The sequence below is a fragment of the Telopea speciosissima genome, chromosome 6 (genome assembly GCF_018873765.1).
Source record: "Telopea speciosissima isolate NSW1024214 ecotype Mountain lineage chromosome 6, Tspe_v1, whole genome shotgun sequence".
Lineage (NCBI taxonomy): Eukaryota > Viridiplantae > Streptophyta > Magnoliopsida > Proteales > Proteaceae > Telopea > Telopea speciosissima.
Window position 1 is genome coordinate 67413699 of NC_057921.1, and position 15286 is coordinate 67428984.

The following is a 15286-nucleotide window of genomic DNA, read 5'->3' on the forward strand; positions in this document are numbered from 1 at the left end:
GTTCAATCTTTTTTTAGCGGTTTCCCCAGAGATCTTTATCATTAATGCAACCTCCATTTTGTTCATTCATGGCTTGCAGTGTGAAGCCCGGGTGGTTCTATTGAAGCTCCTATCAAGTTTTTTGTCCAAGATCCAACCGATTTTTATTCAAGTTTCAACTTCCAACAAGCTGCTGCCAGAAAGTTTCTGCAACAACAGTAAGTTAGAAATGATCTCCATCCCCTCCTTTCTTTTTCTAATCCTCTACAACCTCAACCCTAGCTTTGCCCCTTCTTGTTTTCAAGGTTCCCATACCCTAAATTCCCTACAGACCTAACCATCATCCATTCAGCCCCATACTAGGACCGAACATCCCTCTTCTTCCTCTAGTCACTCGATCCAAAGCTGGTCCAATTCTGACCAGCCAAAACCCTAGATTCTAGTATTTTCTTATTTTCCAAAACCCGAAACCCTAAACCTAAGTTACTGCCCATTCAAGTTTACACACTTCCATCCATCAAAACATCTCAGGACCTTCACTGATAGACTCTCCTACCTCAACTTGACATAACCAATACATCAAACCCTAACCCCAACCAAACCCTAACCCTAATTTCACCAAAAACACTATTTCTAACTTAGACGATTCACCTGTTCATAACAGATCCTGGTTGATTGGCTCCTAGTTTGACTTTTAAAACTTAGGACTACATTACCACGGTCTGGAGCCTTCTTGAGATACCTCAAAATACGAACAATAGCATCCCAGCAAGATGTACGAGGAGAGGACAGAAATTGACTCACAATACTGACAGGAAAGGCTATATCAGGTCGAATCACAGTCAAGTAATTCAATTTTCCAACCAATCTCTGATACTTCTCAGGATCATCTAGAATATCACCACTTTCAGCTGTAAGCATAGTATTAAATCTCGTTTCAGCAGGCCATATTGGCCTGACCAAAATTTTCGAGATATCGAAATTTAGTATTTTTTCTGCAAGATTTCGATTGATCATTTTGGTGTGTTTTAGGCCAAATTAAGGCCTGAAACTTCATGGAAACCCTATTTTAGACTATATAAACACATGTAATGTTCAAATTGCAAAAATAGTCACCCAAAGTGGTGTTTTGGATTTGCACCCTTGATTGGCAGTATACGGACAAATCCTAATGTATAATTAGTTAATTACACATTGTTTAAGTACTAGAGGACATAAGAAACAATTTAAACAAGTAAATCATACAAACATAAAGTCAATTACTTATAAGTCATAATATTAAATACATAATTAGGATGACATCAATATACTCTCCTAATACAAGTCAAGTGTCTACTAATAATAGTTACTATGTCGTCCAGAATTGATCCCACTCATAGTTTGATGGAGTCGACGTGCAATGTCCTCTGACTGTAAGACACATGAATGCCACATCATAGTCTAAGAGAAGAAATGAATATAGTCCTCCACAGTTGCCATGTAAATTGCATCATCGACATACTGAAGGTAACCTATCCTCGGATATGCGTCACCAAAGTGTGAAGAACTACCCATTGATCCATTGTGATATGATGCCTGTGGGAACATGTACAGGTACGGCTGGTAGATTGGGTGGGAGATGTCGTCCGCAAAAGACGATCCTATACGACCCTGTGAGTGGGAGTCGTACTCAAAATTGGGAATGGATGAAGAAGATATATCTTCCTCCACCCCAGTGAACTGCCCATATGGATGTAAATATGATGCACTGTACTCTGATGGTGTTGGAGATGGACTGCTCTCTCCGCCAAAAGATGGGGCACGCTAATGCCCACTCGATCTGTTGTCCATGTCGCCAATACTCAATCCACCAACAGAACTAGATAATGTATCAATGTCAATAAGATCAGTCTTCTTACAAGGATAGAACTGGGCATGAGGTCCTCTCGAGTAACCTTTATGTGTGCGGCCACGTGCACTACGGTCCGTAACCTGTGTGGCATGATCAAACTGTGTTTCTCTGGTGAATCTGATTAGCTTTGCAGCCGGCTCCTACTGCTCTACCACATACTGCTCTCGAATTCCATCATATGCACCACCACCCACTACCACCATCACCATCACTGTTAACAGGATCAAAATTAGAGCTGAATGCTTGGATGATCTAAGGCAGACCCCAAGCTATGTATTTATAATAAAAAGTCAAAAAATACAAGGACATAATTGCCCCTAACATAGCCGACATGGCTGTACACATAACAGAAAGAAGAAAATGTCCAGGATACCCCCACAGCATTCTGGCCCATACAATCCAACACTCCCCCTCAAGTTGGTACATATATGTCATGCATGCCCAACTTGACTAAAATAGGATGAAATACTTTACCACTCAGTCCCTTAGTGCATACATCGGCCAACTGATCAGCAGACTTCACAAAGGGAACACAGATGAGTCCGGCTTCAAGCTTCTCCTTGATGAAATGTCGATCAACCTCCACATGCTTAGTACGATCATGCTGGACAGGGTTATGAGCAATGCTAATGGCAGCTTTATTGTCACAATATAGCATCATGGGAAGATGGACAGCAACACCAATATCCTGCAACAATCCCCTAAGCCACAGCAATTCACAGATTCCTTGTGCCATCGCACGAAACTCTGCTTCAACACTGGACCTTGCCACAACATTCTGTTTTGGTTTAAACCGACGGGTTTTGAACTAAAACCGTATCCGAATTTAATACTTATATAGCTGATCCGAAACCAAACCGAATTTATTCGGTTCAGCTCGATTCGGTTAATTCAACTCGGTTTCGGGTTCGGTATTCGATTTCGGTTTGATTTTGACACCCTTACTCCCATCATCTGCCTTCCTCCCCTTCTGCCCAGCCTCCTCCCCAATGGAGTGCCCTTTTCAGTCCCGCTCCTACACCCTCTAGAGAAGGTCTTCCCCTTCGTTTCATTGCTCCCTCCCTTAATGGTGTAACCAAATTTTCCCTCTGCCCTCTTGGTCTTCTTGATGATGAAGCTAAGCTTTGGGATAACTGTCTAGTTCGCCATTTCCTGGTTTCTCGTTTCCGTTTCACATTGTGAAACTTTCTCTGACCAAGAAATGAAGACCCCAAGGAAATATTCAAACTTTTCTTATGGACAATGGATATTGTCTTCAAGTTCTTTGATGAACTCGACAAAATCCGAGTGCTTGAAGGAGGTCCATGGCAAGTTGGGAAAAAACCAATTTTCCTCCGCCAATGGCATCGTCAGCTCTAGCTGAAACAGGTGGACATATCATCCATCCCTCATCCATCCCTCTGTGGATCTCTCTTCCCGGACTGCCGCTTCACTTCTGGTGCAACGAAGGACTTAGCACTGTGGGATCTGTAGTGGGCACACCCCTTTGCTCAAATGCTAGAACCATGAGAAAGGATCGACTGGCATGCGCTCGAATCTGCATTGAAGTTTCTGCAGATGTCACTCTTCCTTCATTGATCAAGATTAAAGACAGAGATGGTTACTCCTTTGATCAAGAAATACACTTCGACTGGAGACCTCCTCACTGCCTCTAGTGCAAGACTTTCGGCCATGATACTAACCTTTATGCTCCAAAGGAAGATTCTACCTCTCCCGCAGACCTCTGTGAAGCTGACATCGAGATTCCTACCTCTGTAGGTGATTTGCATACGCAGGAGCATACCCAAGAGCATTGTATGCCCTCTAGAGGGAGGACCAGAACCAGACCTCGCCAGAAAAAGCAGCGACAGAAAGAAAAGCTGGCATCAGTTTCTCCAACTCGATTGCCTGATGGTCACAACCCAGCCTCTGCTTTATCCAGTGGAGAAAATCGATTTGCAGTCCTGTCCTCTGATGTTGAAGCAGACCCAATCCCTCCACCCAAGATGCTCTCTGATCGAGGTACCTCGACTAGTCGCATTTTGTTGGATCCTCAAGCAGTTGACCTAGAAAAGCTCCCTTTTGTATCTCGATCTTCTCCTCGGACATCCGCCTCGTCGATGCCCTTGCAGCTCTCTTCTCTTCTCGTTGCGCCTCTAGGCTCCAGGTATGCTGGTAATGCGAGAATCTTCATCTATTATCCCCTCTTCCCTTGTGGGACCCACTACTTTTATTCAACCTCCCCTTACCCCCCTTGCTTGATGGTCCACCCCTCTTGATCGCTGGTCCCACCTTTTCTGGCCCATACTCCCTTAGCCCTTCTAATCTCAACTCTTGCAATCCTCGGGCCTTTCCTTCCGGGTCTTTTTCTAACCAAAACCCAACTGGTACATCTTGCTTTCGCTCGGTTCGATCTTTCCTTGCCGCAGGCCTCTGGAAAGGGGTCTAGTTCCAGTTTTTGCTGGGTGAACCAGCCATTTTGATCAAATCAGGCATCTGGATTTTAAAACTATTGTCTAATATTTTCGAGGCATAAGCTTTGCAGTTTGCAGTAATTCTCTAACTCTAAGGACCTAAAGGGTGTAGGTACATGTATTTGGTATTTCTGGATGAAATATTTCCAGGATATAGAAAAATCTACCATGTCCAGAATACGAATAGCTTTTTGTGTGTAAAAACAACTCGCTAGAATTTGATTATTGGCATTACACTTAATAAGGGGTCCCAAATAGGCAAGACAAGTTAATATGTTTCTATTCTCACCATGGCATATAGTGAACCTGAATACGCATTGAAAAATAATATATTTCATGTCTAAACGTATTTAACTAAAATATTGTTAGATACTATAAGCAACAAACAAAGTCCATGGAGGTTACTCCATCTTGTAGACATATTAACTGTTTCTTCGCAGATGAACTACTAGTTACAATAGAATTCAAGATCAGCAAATGAAACAGTGGATGATCTAGCAAAGTAACTAAGTTAAATAGAGGTGTTCTCCATCTTTGGATTTCTGTGACTGGTCAACAATATAACCTTATTGGAGACTGTACTGTAACATTCTCCTTCTCCCTAAATGAAGTGGTTAACTATCATAAGGAGAGGGAGAGGGAGAGGGAGGGGGAGAATCCGAGAACTATGTTACTAAGACATTCTGCACACCCAGTTAGCTAGAAACTAAGAAAAATACTTACGGGGATGATAGAATGTCCTCAAATTTGTAGTTTACAAAGTATGCCAACAGTCCCAGTATGGTTGCAATATCCAAGCGTACCTGCACATAAAATTCAGATTAGGTCAAGAGAAGTAAAGTAAATTTCCTTCAAGAGTGTTCCTGTGCCACACCCAAAACCACGAAATAGTGCTGTCAGCAGATCGAATATTGATTCAGATCTGACCTGAATCTGATTCAATAAAGTCTAATCAATAAGGAATTATGGGCAAACCTTGGCACAATGGTTAAGTTGCGCTATTGCAACCTGTTGGCCACGGGTTCAAATCTTGGAAACAGCCTCTCCTGCAAAGCAGGGGATAAGGCTGCACACATAATGATACATTTGCCCCTCCAAGACCCCGCATTAGAGGGAGCCTTGTGTACTGGGTAGCTCTTCTTCAATAAATTATTATCCAATTTAGTCATAATCCAATAACTAAACAAATAAAATCCTGATTCACCCTATCTGATCTGAATAACATCTCATTTATATCTTTAACATTACATATTCAATAAATAATTTTATTAATTATGTAACTCTTCAAGACTTAATTTCATTTTTATGTGGATTGGAAATACCTTTAATCACTGTCCCTTTTGTATTTGTCAAAAATGTATTTTTATTACGTACTCATTTTAGAAAAAATCAGAAGAATAATAGTAATCAGGCCAGATTGGATTTGAATTGGATGTTCGGATCTGGAGGGATCATTGGATAGGGTTTGATCAGACCCATTCATTTCCTAATACTTGAATCTGATCCATTGGCAGCCCTACCATAATACCCCAACAATGATATGTTTTAAGATTTGTATCGTAGGGGTATAATTGTAAACCCCTGCGGTACAATATTTTTTGTTGTAATTGGTTGACCATGATAGGGGGAGTATCCCTATCATGGTATAGGTTGGTGGTAGTGTTTATCTTTATTTGTAATTGCTTTCCTAGTTGTTTCCTAGTTGTTATGTTAGACAAGGACTAGGAAGCTTATAGTCCTTGCCTTATTTGTAATTAGTTAACTTATATATGCAATAAATGGGGACAGCCAAGAGCTGTCAACTGTTATTCTCTTTGGCAGTCTCTTCTCTCTTTTTTCTCCTCTCTCTTCTACTTTGTAAGTACTGTTTTCAGATCCTGGTTTTGCTACAATAAGACCATTGAACTTCCATGGATTTACTAAAATATCATAAAACCACATTGGATTTTAGCTTAGTGAAGCTTCTAATTGTTCCTTAGTCCTAATTGCATGGGCATGTTATACAGAAAAGATTCAAAATCAATTACAAGTAGCATCTCATTACAACAAAGCCTAAGAAAATGGACAGAGAAGATCAATTCAAACATGTTCCATGGTACTTGTTACAGTGAAATAACAAAAATGTTGTCCCACAGAAAAGGCAGATATTTGGGACACAAAATCAATTGTTTTTCACGTTGAATATTGTAGAAAACCTAGGACCTGTAACTAGTAACTTTAGAGAGGAGAAAAGAGAGAACAGAAGATGGAAGTTGTAATGCGATGTGGGACTAAAACCCACATAGCCCACTTACACTTAATAACATAAGAAGAATAAAACCACCCCAAAAAGACCAGAATACCCCCACGGTATTCTGGATTACATATTCCAACACTCCCCCTCAAACTGGATTATACAAATAAGCAAAGAAAGAAGATCCAGCTTGAACTAAAGAAAAAATAACTCCTAATAATGCTAACACTCCTCCTCAAGTTGGTGCATACAAGGTACTAATGCCCAACTTGAACAAAAAAGGGGAAAAAACTAAGTTGTAGCAGAATCCAGCTTGACAGATGAATGCAGCTCCCAAATAAACCTTCAAGAACTTGAAAAAAATAGGTCTTCAAAACTTGGGCAGGCTTGAGCAGCAAACTTTCACCAATCTTTATTCACCCAAAAAATAAATAAATTTCACCAATCTTTAACAGTTGTCCAGTGATGAATCTCTGACTGATAATCTTGAAGATAAGCAACTAGGGCAGCAAGCAGGTAAATCAAGCAGCGGAAAAAATCAATCCAACTGTAGGACCTCATATAGGCAGGCAATAACCAAACATCTTCAATACTTTAATACTTCAATCTCACCCTTACGGCAAACTCAACCCAATAACAAAATAGATACCCATTGGCAATGGTGAAAACTCTGATCTTCTATGTTTTGCACCAAGTGTTCCTGCAAATTCTGCTTCTACAATGTCTGCAGGTGTACTGTACATAATCCCCCCCTCACGTGTAGTACACGTGTACATAACAGAGATGATGTAAGAGATAGGGCAAAAACATAATATTCCAGAATTTTCCAAGAGGTGCTAAGGGTAATGGAAAAGGAAGAAATGGCAAATTAGAGAATACTATTAACTTCCAAAGGGTATATGCCAAAGGTATGTTTTGGGAGGTGGTGAAGTGAAAAGAGTAATGGGATAATCAACCATAGACAAAAACAATGCAACACAGTAATCTTCAACCTTTTTCAGTCGATCAAACTAATTCCAAAACACCAATCTCCAATGATCAGATCTGAACAGGTCTGATTTTAGAAGGAGAAGGCACCATTCTTCAAAAACTTGATCGATCTTCACACAAGGAAGAACCAGTGTGCAAAATTCCAAACTATAAACTCCCACATGCTAAATAGAATTGACAAAGATATCTGGACAGCAATGGATGTAAGAAGCTTTAACAAAAAAACTTGGATCAGATCTGAATTAGTGAATAAGGCTAGGATCTAGCTCTCAAAGTAAGCCGGATATGAACAAAAAAAGCTTCACATAACTGAATAGATTCGTAGTTGCAACCAATAACCTTGGAACACACTGTTGTAATCCCAAATAAGATGATCTCTAGGGTAGTAGATTCGAGTCTTCAATAATGAAAGAAATTCGATCTCCAATAGTAGGATACTTAGTCTCAATAATAGGGCAGCAGTAGTCCACATAAAGGCAGCAGTAACATATCAACCAGTCATGCTTATAGAAGCCAATCAATAGAACCAGCAAGGTAGGTAGAAAAGCTCAATAGAACCAACAAATATAAGATAATCACTCAGTAGATCCAATAGGTAGTTGAAGCAGCCAGCCACATAGAACAAGGAAAATAGGTTGATAATTGGAAAAATCGAGCCATAAGAATGAACCTGAATTTTTTCCAAACATAACTGATGAATGATTCTTAAATATGGGTTGAATACTCCTCTGATATGTATAAGACTCTCCTCCAAAATATGAGCTTGATAAGAAAACCCTAATCCTAAAATCGATTGTTGTCCGGGTTTTAGAAAACCCTGAAATTGAGATCGATTTAGGGAAAGGGGGCTGTAATTGCTGATGTAGACGAGTAATAGATGCTGACCAAGGCTGCTAGAATGGAACCTCCAAGGTGAACAATCAATCTCCAGTAAGAGTGAGACCTGATCTTCAAAGGGGAGAGACTCCAAAAAATCGTAGAAGTAGAGCAGGGCAACATTACAGCACTACATCAGCATAAAGGACCATCTTCAAGCCTTGAACTGATGAAGGAGAGTTCTCTTTTAATGTTAGAATCACCTCCAAAGCACTCAAACAGCAGCAAACATCCCTAGCCCAAATCGATTTTTATCAGGGTTTTGGAAAACCCTGAAAAGAAGAGATCGATTGGGGTAGGGGTCTTCAAAAAACTTAGATAGGTGCAATATTGAGGTCGATTGGTCCTTGAAGTGGGAGTAATCAGCCCTCAAAAAATTAGCAAAAACTGAAACCTGAAAGTCAGGGTTTATAGCAGGTAACAAAATTAGTAAGTTAAGGAATTTTTGCTGTAGAAACAAATCCAGCCATCAGAAAGGGTCCAAACTTAGGTCGAGTAGGGCTTGTAGTAATAGGGAATTACCCCCAAAAGATCTGCTACATCTGAAAAAGGAAACACCAAAATCGATTGGAGTCAGGATTTGAAAATGAGAGAAAATAATGTAATGTATTCATTCATAGGTAAGCCCCTCTATTTATAATAGAGGGGAAATTACAAAGAGACTAAACTAGGCAATGTGGGACTAAAACCCACATAGCCCACTTATACTTAATAACATAAGAAGAATAAAACTACCCCAAAAAGATTAGAATACCCCCACGGTATTTTGGATTACATATTAATAACATAAGAAGAATAAAACTACCCCAAAAAGACGAGAATACCCCCACGGTATTTTGGATTACATATTCCAACATAATGCTTGAATGCTTAAGTGATTTTATTGATCAGACAAGCCCTCTATTTATAATAAAGGGAAAAATACAAAGGGGACTAAATTATCCCTACACAAGCCAACTCTATAAGAGACAAGGCTATACGTAATGAAATAATAATTAAACTACCCCAAAAGGACCAGAATACCCCCATGGTAATACCCCCATGGTATTCTGGTGTACATATTCCAACACTCCCCCTCAAGTTGGAGTATACATATATCAAAAGGAAACTCCAGCTTGAACTAATAAGAAAAAAAATAAATGCACTCCAACATTCTAACACTCCCCCTCAAGTTGGCGCATATAAAGCACTAATGCCCAACTTGAACAAAATAGGAAGAAACAGAGTTGCAGCAGAGTCCAGCTTGACACACTGGCGGATGGATGAAGCTCCCAAATAATCTTTGACATAATAAATCTTCAAAAATTGGAAATGTTGATCTTCAAAACTCGAACAGACTTGATCAGCAAACCGGGACAGATTTGTTATGCAAAGCTTGAGAAGAATCGCTCTTCAAAATAGAGAGAAGCACCGATCTTAACAAAGGCAGACACAATCTTCCAAAAAAGACAACTTTCATCGATCTTAATAGCTGTCTAGTGATGAATCTCGGATCGTCACATTGACAAAATCTTGAAGATAAATAAATAGGGCAGTAAACATCGGAAAAACATGAATCAACCCAACTGTAGATCCTCAAATAGGCATCCAAATAAGATCCCAAAATATCTTCAATACTTCAATCTCCCCCTCACGGCATATTCAACCCAATAACTTAAGATGCCCAATGGCAATGGTGAAAAAAACTGATCTTCAATGTTTTGCACAAATGTTCTATAATGGCTGAAAGGTTCTGCAAGTTTTGTAATGTCTGCAATGTTCTGCAAGTTCTGCAATGTAATTGTACACAATCTTCCCCTCACGTGTAGTAGTACACGTGGACAAATAATGGAGATTATGTAAGGGATAATGGCAAAAGTGCAATTTTCCAAAGGTGCTATGGGTAAAAAGGAAAGAATGGCAAAATGGTAATTTACCAAAAATTTCCAAGAGGTGTTATGGGTAAATAACAAGCAATGTAGATCTGAGGTTCCAAAAAACCGACTCCGATCGCTTAGGGGCCCACCCAATTAACAAATAGATCAAATTTAAGTAGTAGTGGCTACCCAAATCGTGGGAAGGGAAACAAGAGAAAAGAAGAAAGAAGGAGAGGAGAAGAAGAAGAAGAGGACTAGGAAATAGATGTGAACTAAGAGGGGAAGATGCACCCCCCTTCTCGGGCAGCCCCAACCGCTGCCGACACCTCTGCTTCTCTTCCTGATCCTCCACCTCCCTGCCCCTCTGCTTCACACCTTGCCCCTCTACCCCTGTTGTCGACCTTTCCACCCCTGCTGAGAAACCCTGGGCTTCTCTCTTTCCCGGCAGCTCCTCTGCTAAACCTGCTGGACACCCTCTTCATTTTGTTCCTCCTACCTCCCTTGATGATGCCAAGGTTGGGTTCTGCCCCAAAGGTTTACTCGACGAAGAAATCTCAAAATGGGAATGCTGCCTTGTGGGGTACTTCCTAGGCAACCATCCTTACCACGTTGTCAAGTCCTTCCTTCTGAAGCAATGGAGAGCTGCTGGTGCAGTCTACATTTACTTGCTGTCAAGTGGGTTGTTCATCTTCAGATTCTCCAACGACACCGATAAGGCTCGTGCGTTGGAAGGTGGCCCCTGGCAGATTGGGAAGAAGCAGATTTATCTCCGGCAATGGGATCGTCGTTCCTCCCTCACCAGGATCGATCTCAAGCTCATTCCAGCTTCCCTTCCATTACTGGTGCCCCTCTGGGCTTAGCATTGTCGGATCGACCATCGGCAATCCCCTCTTCTCCGACGAGCGCACCAAGAGAATGGACAGACTCTCCTTTGCTCGCATTTGCGTCGAACTCTGTGCTGATGATACTCCACCAGACTTCGTCAACATCCAAGAAGAAGATGGGCATTCCTTCACTCAACGTGTCCTCTATGAAGGTCTACCCCAACATTGCTCTGCCTGCAAGCTCTTCGGTCACACCTCCAAGAGCTGTGGTCCAGACTCCCTCTCCTCTAAGGGGCACTCAACTTCCCAGACTGGTCCTTCGACTCTGGCTGTGGCTGAGACTTACACTGAAAATCACAGACCTGCTTCGTCTTCGACTCAGATTATTGCTTCGCCCTCGGCTGCAGTGCCTGCTGCTGGTTCGCTAGATCCTGGGGTCTCCTTGCTTGACCCTCCTGCTGATGGTTCTCTCGCCCCTGCTGAAGATTTCTTGATGGATGCCCTTGCAGCTTCGGTTGATGATGGTTCTATCGGAGCTCCCAACGAGATCAACTCCTTCGCTACTACTGCCATCGCTGCTCTTCGCGACAATCCTCGTGGCTGGAAAAAACAAAGGCAGCGCCACCGGAGGAGTCGCCGGGAACCAGAAGAAATTTCAAAGCTTGGCGAGTGCCCTGAGGCTCACCTACCACGACGCTCACCTGACGCTGGCCACAATAGGTTTGCTACGCTCAGGGACCTCGATCCTGAAGCGGCCTGTGATGTCGTAGTCTCGCCGGTTCTTCAAGAGCTCTACGACGACCTGTAACCTCCCCCTGCTAACCCCCCTTCCCCTTTTGCTATACAAAACACGATGCCTTCCACTGCTTCTCCCTTACACCCCCCTTTTCCAGCTTTCACCTACCCCCTTCGTCATCCCATTCTCCCCATATTTCCCATTCGACCTTTCAACGTGGCCCTCCCCTTGTCCCATCCAACTTAAATTTGTCCCCTGATGACCTGTCCCATTTACCCATATACCCCCACTTTTCCACAAACCACTTATCACCACTTCTCCGCAACACGCTTGAACCTATCCGAACCGGTCCCAACCCAATTTACTTACACCCAAACCACTTGAACACAACCGAACCAGTCCCAACTTCCCTTACCGGTTCATTTGGCCCCAACTTGTGCCATCCCTCTCCCTCTTCTCCCCTGGTTTGCTTCCCCCTGCGTGAATACCGTCTCAGGCCCCGCAGCGTTCCACCGGGGTCCAGAGTTAGTTCCTCCACTGGATGGCTGCCCCCTCCTCCCCCCCTCTCATGATCCCTTGGACCATTTGGAACGTCCGTGGGCTCAATGCCCCAGCCAAACAAACTAAAATCCGTGTCCGCCTCAAGACTTCCAAATCCCCTCTTTGCTGTCTCCTTAAAACCAAAGTGCTCGAACATAACTCATCCCGCATTGCTCACTCTCTGGCCCCTTCTTGGTCCTTCCTTTCCAATTATGTCCACTCCCACCTTGGTCGTATTTGGGTTTTGTGGGATCCCACAAAATTCCATATCTCAGTCACCTCCTCTTCCTCCCAATTTCTCCATCTCTCCATTTCCGACCACCTTTACAACCATCTCTGTTTCTTCACCATGGTTTATGCCCTCAATTGCCATCCTGATAGAATCCCTCTTTGGGAGGATATCCGATCCATCTCTTCTTTTGTTGGTTCCTCCCCTTGGGGCATTGGAGGGGACTTCAATGTCGTCTGTTTTAGTCATGAAAAATTGGGTGGTTCTCCTATCGACCACCAAGCAGTTACAGCCTTTAACTCTTGTCTGGAGGACTTTGGGCTAAACGACCTCAGATGGTCGGGTGCTGATCTCTCTTGGCACCACAAGGGCTCTAGCTCTGACAGAGTTGCCTGTAAGCTTGACAGAGTCCTTGTCAATGACCCTTGGCTTTACTCCTTTCCGTCCTCCTATGCACTTTTTGACCTCCCAGGCCTCTCTGACCACTCCCCCATTTCTCTCTTTGTCCTTCCTTATCTTTCTTTTGGCCCGAAACCCTTCAAATTCTTTGACATGTGGTCCTCCCACTCTGGTTTTCTTCCCCTTGTCCAAGAGGCTTGGAACATCCCAGTCCATTCCTTCTCCTCCCCTCTCCTTGCCTTCTCCAAAAAGCTAAAAAATGTTAAGGTGGCTCTCAAAGCCTGGAATTCCTCCACCTTTGGCAACATTTCCTCTAGTGTCTCTGCCTATCGGGACACCCTCTCCTCCATCCAGCTCCACCTTCAGGCTGATCCCCTCAACTCCTCCCTTGTTGAAGAGGAGATCCTTGCTGCTTCCGACCTTGCCTCCTCTCTCTCCCTTGAGGAAAGCTTTCTCAAGCAGAAATCCAGAATCAAATGGCTTGAACTCGGTGACTCGAACACCGCCTTCTTCCACCGTACTCTCAAAGCCCACTCCAACTCCAATTCTATCCTCTCTCTTGCTTCCTCCAATGGCTCAGTCCTCTCCTCTGTTGATGCCATCAAAGCCGAAGCTGTGAACTACTTCACTAGTATCTTTAGTCCCCCCCTCCCCCCACCACCCCCTCCCTGTTGACCTCATCAACAAATTCATCCCCCTCCACCTCCTCTGCTCCCTTAGTTCCATCCCCTCTGACTCTGAAATCACCTCCGCTGTTCGTTCCCACAAGGCTAGCAAAGCTCCTGGCCCTGATGGGTTCAGTATGGGTTTCTTCTCCTCCTGCTGGGACATCATTGGTGTCGAGCTTATCAGTGCTATCAAGAGCTTTTCTTCAACCCCCATCAGATCCAAAATATCAACCATACCTTCCTCTGTCTCATTCCCAAGTCCTCTGGAGCTTCATTTATGTCCGACTTCAGACCCATCTCCCTTTATAATCTTCTTTACAAGTTCATTGCTAAAATCCTTGCCAACCGTCTTAGCCTTGTCATTGATTCCCTCGTTAGCCCCAACCAATCTGCCTTCATTGCTGGGAGAAGCATCTCGGACAACATCATCCTTTGTCAGGGAATTGTTCGAGGTTTTGACCGCAAGTCTCACTCTCCTGCTGCTCTTCTCAAAATCGACATCCATAAGGCTTTTGACTCCATCCGTTGGGACTTCATCTCCTAAGTCCTCAAAATGTCCTTCCCTCCCATTTTTGTCAACTGGATCCACTCCTGTATTTCCACCCCCCACTTCTCTGTCCTTCTGAATGGCAGTCCTGCGGGTTTTTTCTCCTCCTCGGTTGGTATCCATCAAGGCTGTCCCCTATCCCCTTTTCTCTTTTGCCTGTCCCTTGAGGTCCTCTCTCGAAGCATCCAGTCCAAAACAGACCTCCACCTCATCTCCCCCATCCCTAAGTGCAAGCCTACCAACTTGACTCACCTTGCCTTCGCGGATGATCTCATGATCTTCTCTAAGGCTGACCCCCTCTCCATTGAAACCATCATGTCCTCCCTCAACCTTTTTCAAGGTCTTTCTGGTCTCCGCATTAACCTGCAAAAGTCATAGATTTTCCTTGCCAGAGTCTCGGACACCACCAAAGCCTCCCTCTCCTCCCTCACCGGCTTTACCATTGGTGCCCTCCCTGTCCGCTACTTAGGCCTCCCCCTCATCCCAGCCAGACTTTTAGCCCACCATTGCTCCCCCATCCTGGATCTCCTCCGCAAGAGGTTGCAGCTTTGGAAAGCCAAGCTTTTATCTTATGCAGGTCGCCTCGAGCTCATCAGATCGATTCTCCAGTCTTGCTACATTTACTGGAGTGGTGTTTTTTGCCTCCCTAAGGCCACCATCAAGATGGCTGAATCTCTTATGTGTGCCTTCCTTTGGAAAGGTGTGGACACTGCCAGGTTCGTTCATCCTATGAGCTGGGCTTCCCTTTCCGTTACTAAGTTTGAAGGAGGCCTCGGGCTGAGGAGAATAAAAGATGTCAACACGGCTGGGTCCATTAAGCTTATTTGGAAGATCCTCACCAACAGATCCTCCATCTGGACTTCATGGGTGCACGCTGGGCCCCTCCGTAGAGATTCCATTTGGTCTGTTAGCCCAGGGACTGATTCCTCATGGGTTTGGCGTAGAATTCTGCAGGTGAGACATTTAGCCAGGGATGCCATATCGTGTAGGATTGGTGATGGTACGACCACCTTACTTTGGCTTGACAAGTGGCACCCCTCTGGGGTCCTCTCTTCTGTTGTGAGC

At 43.5% G+C, this 15286-nt stretch overlaps 1 protein-coding gene across 3 annotated transcripts in view; it reads right to left on the reverse strand.

Moving 5' to 3' along the window:
- Window positions 1–5042: 5042 nt before the first annotated feature.
- LOC122666133 overlaps window positions 5043–15286 on the reverse strand; it is a 107033-nt gene continuing 96789 nt past the window's right edge. For all 3 annotated transcript variants that reach the window (XM_043862259.1, XM_043862258.1, XM_043862256.1), the window contains one exon: window positions 5043–5126. In XM_043862259.1, coding sequence (XP_043718194.1) covers window positions 5043–5126 — 84 coding nt within the window. The remainder of the gene's footprint in view (window positions 5127–15286) is intronic.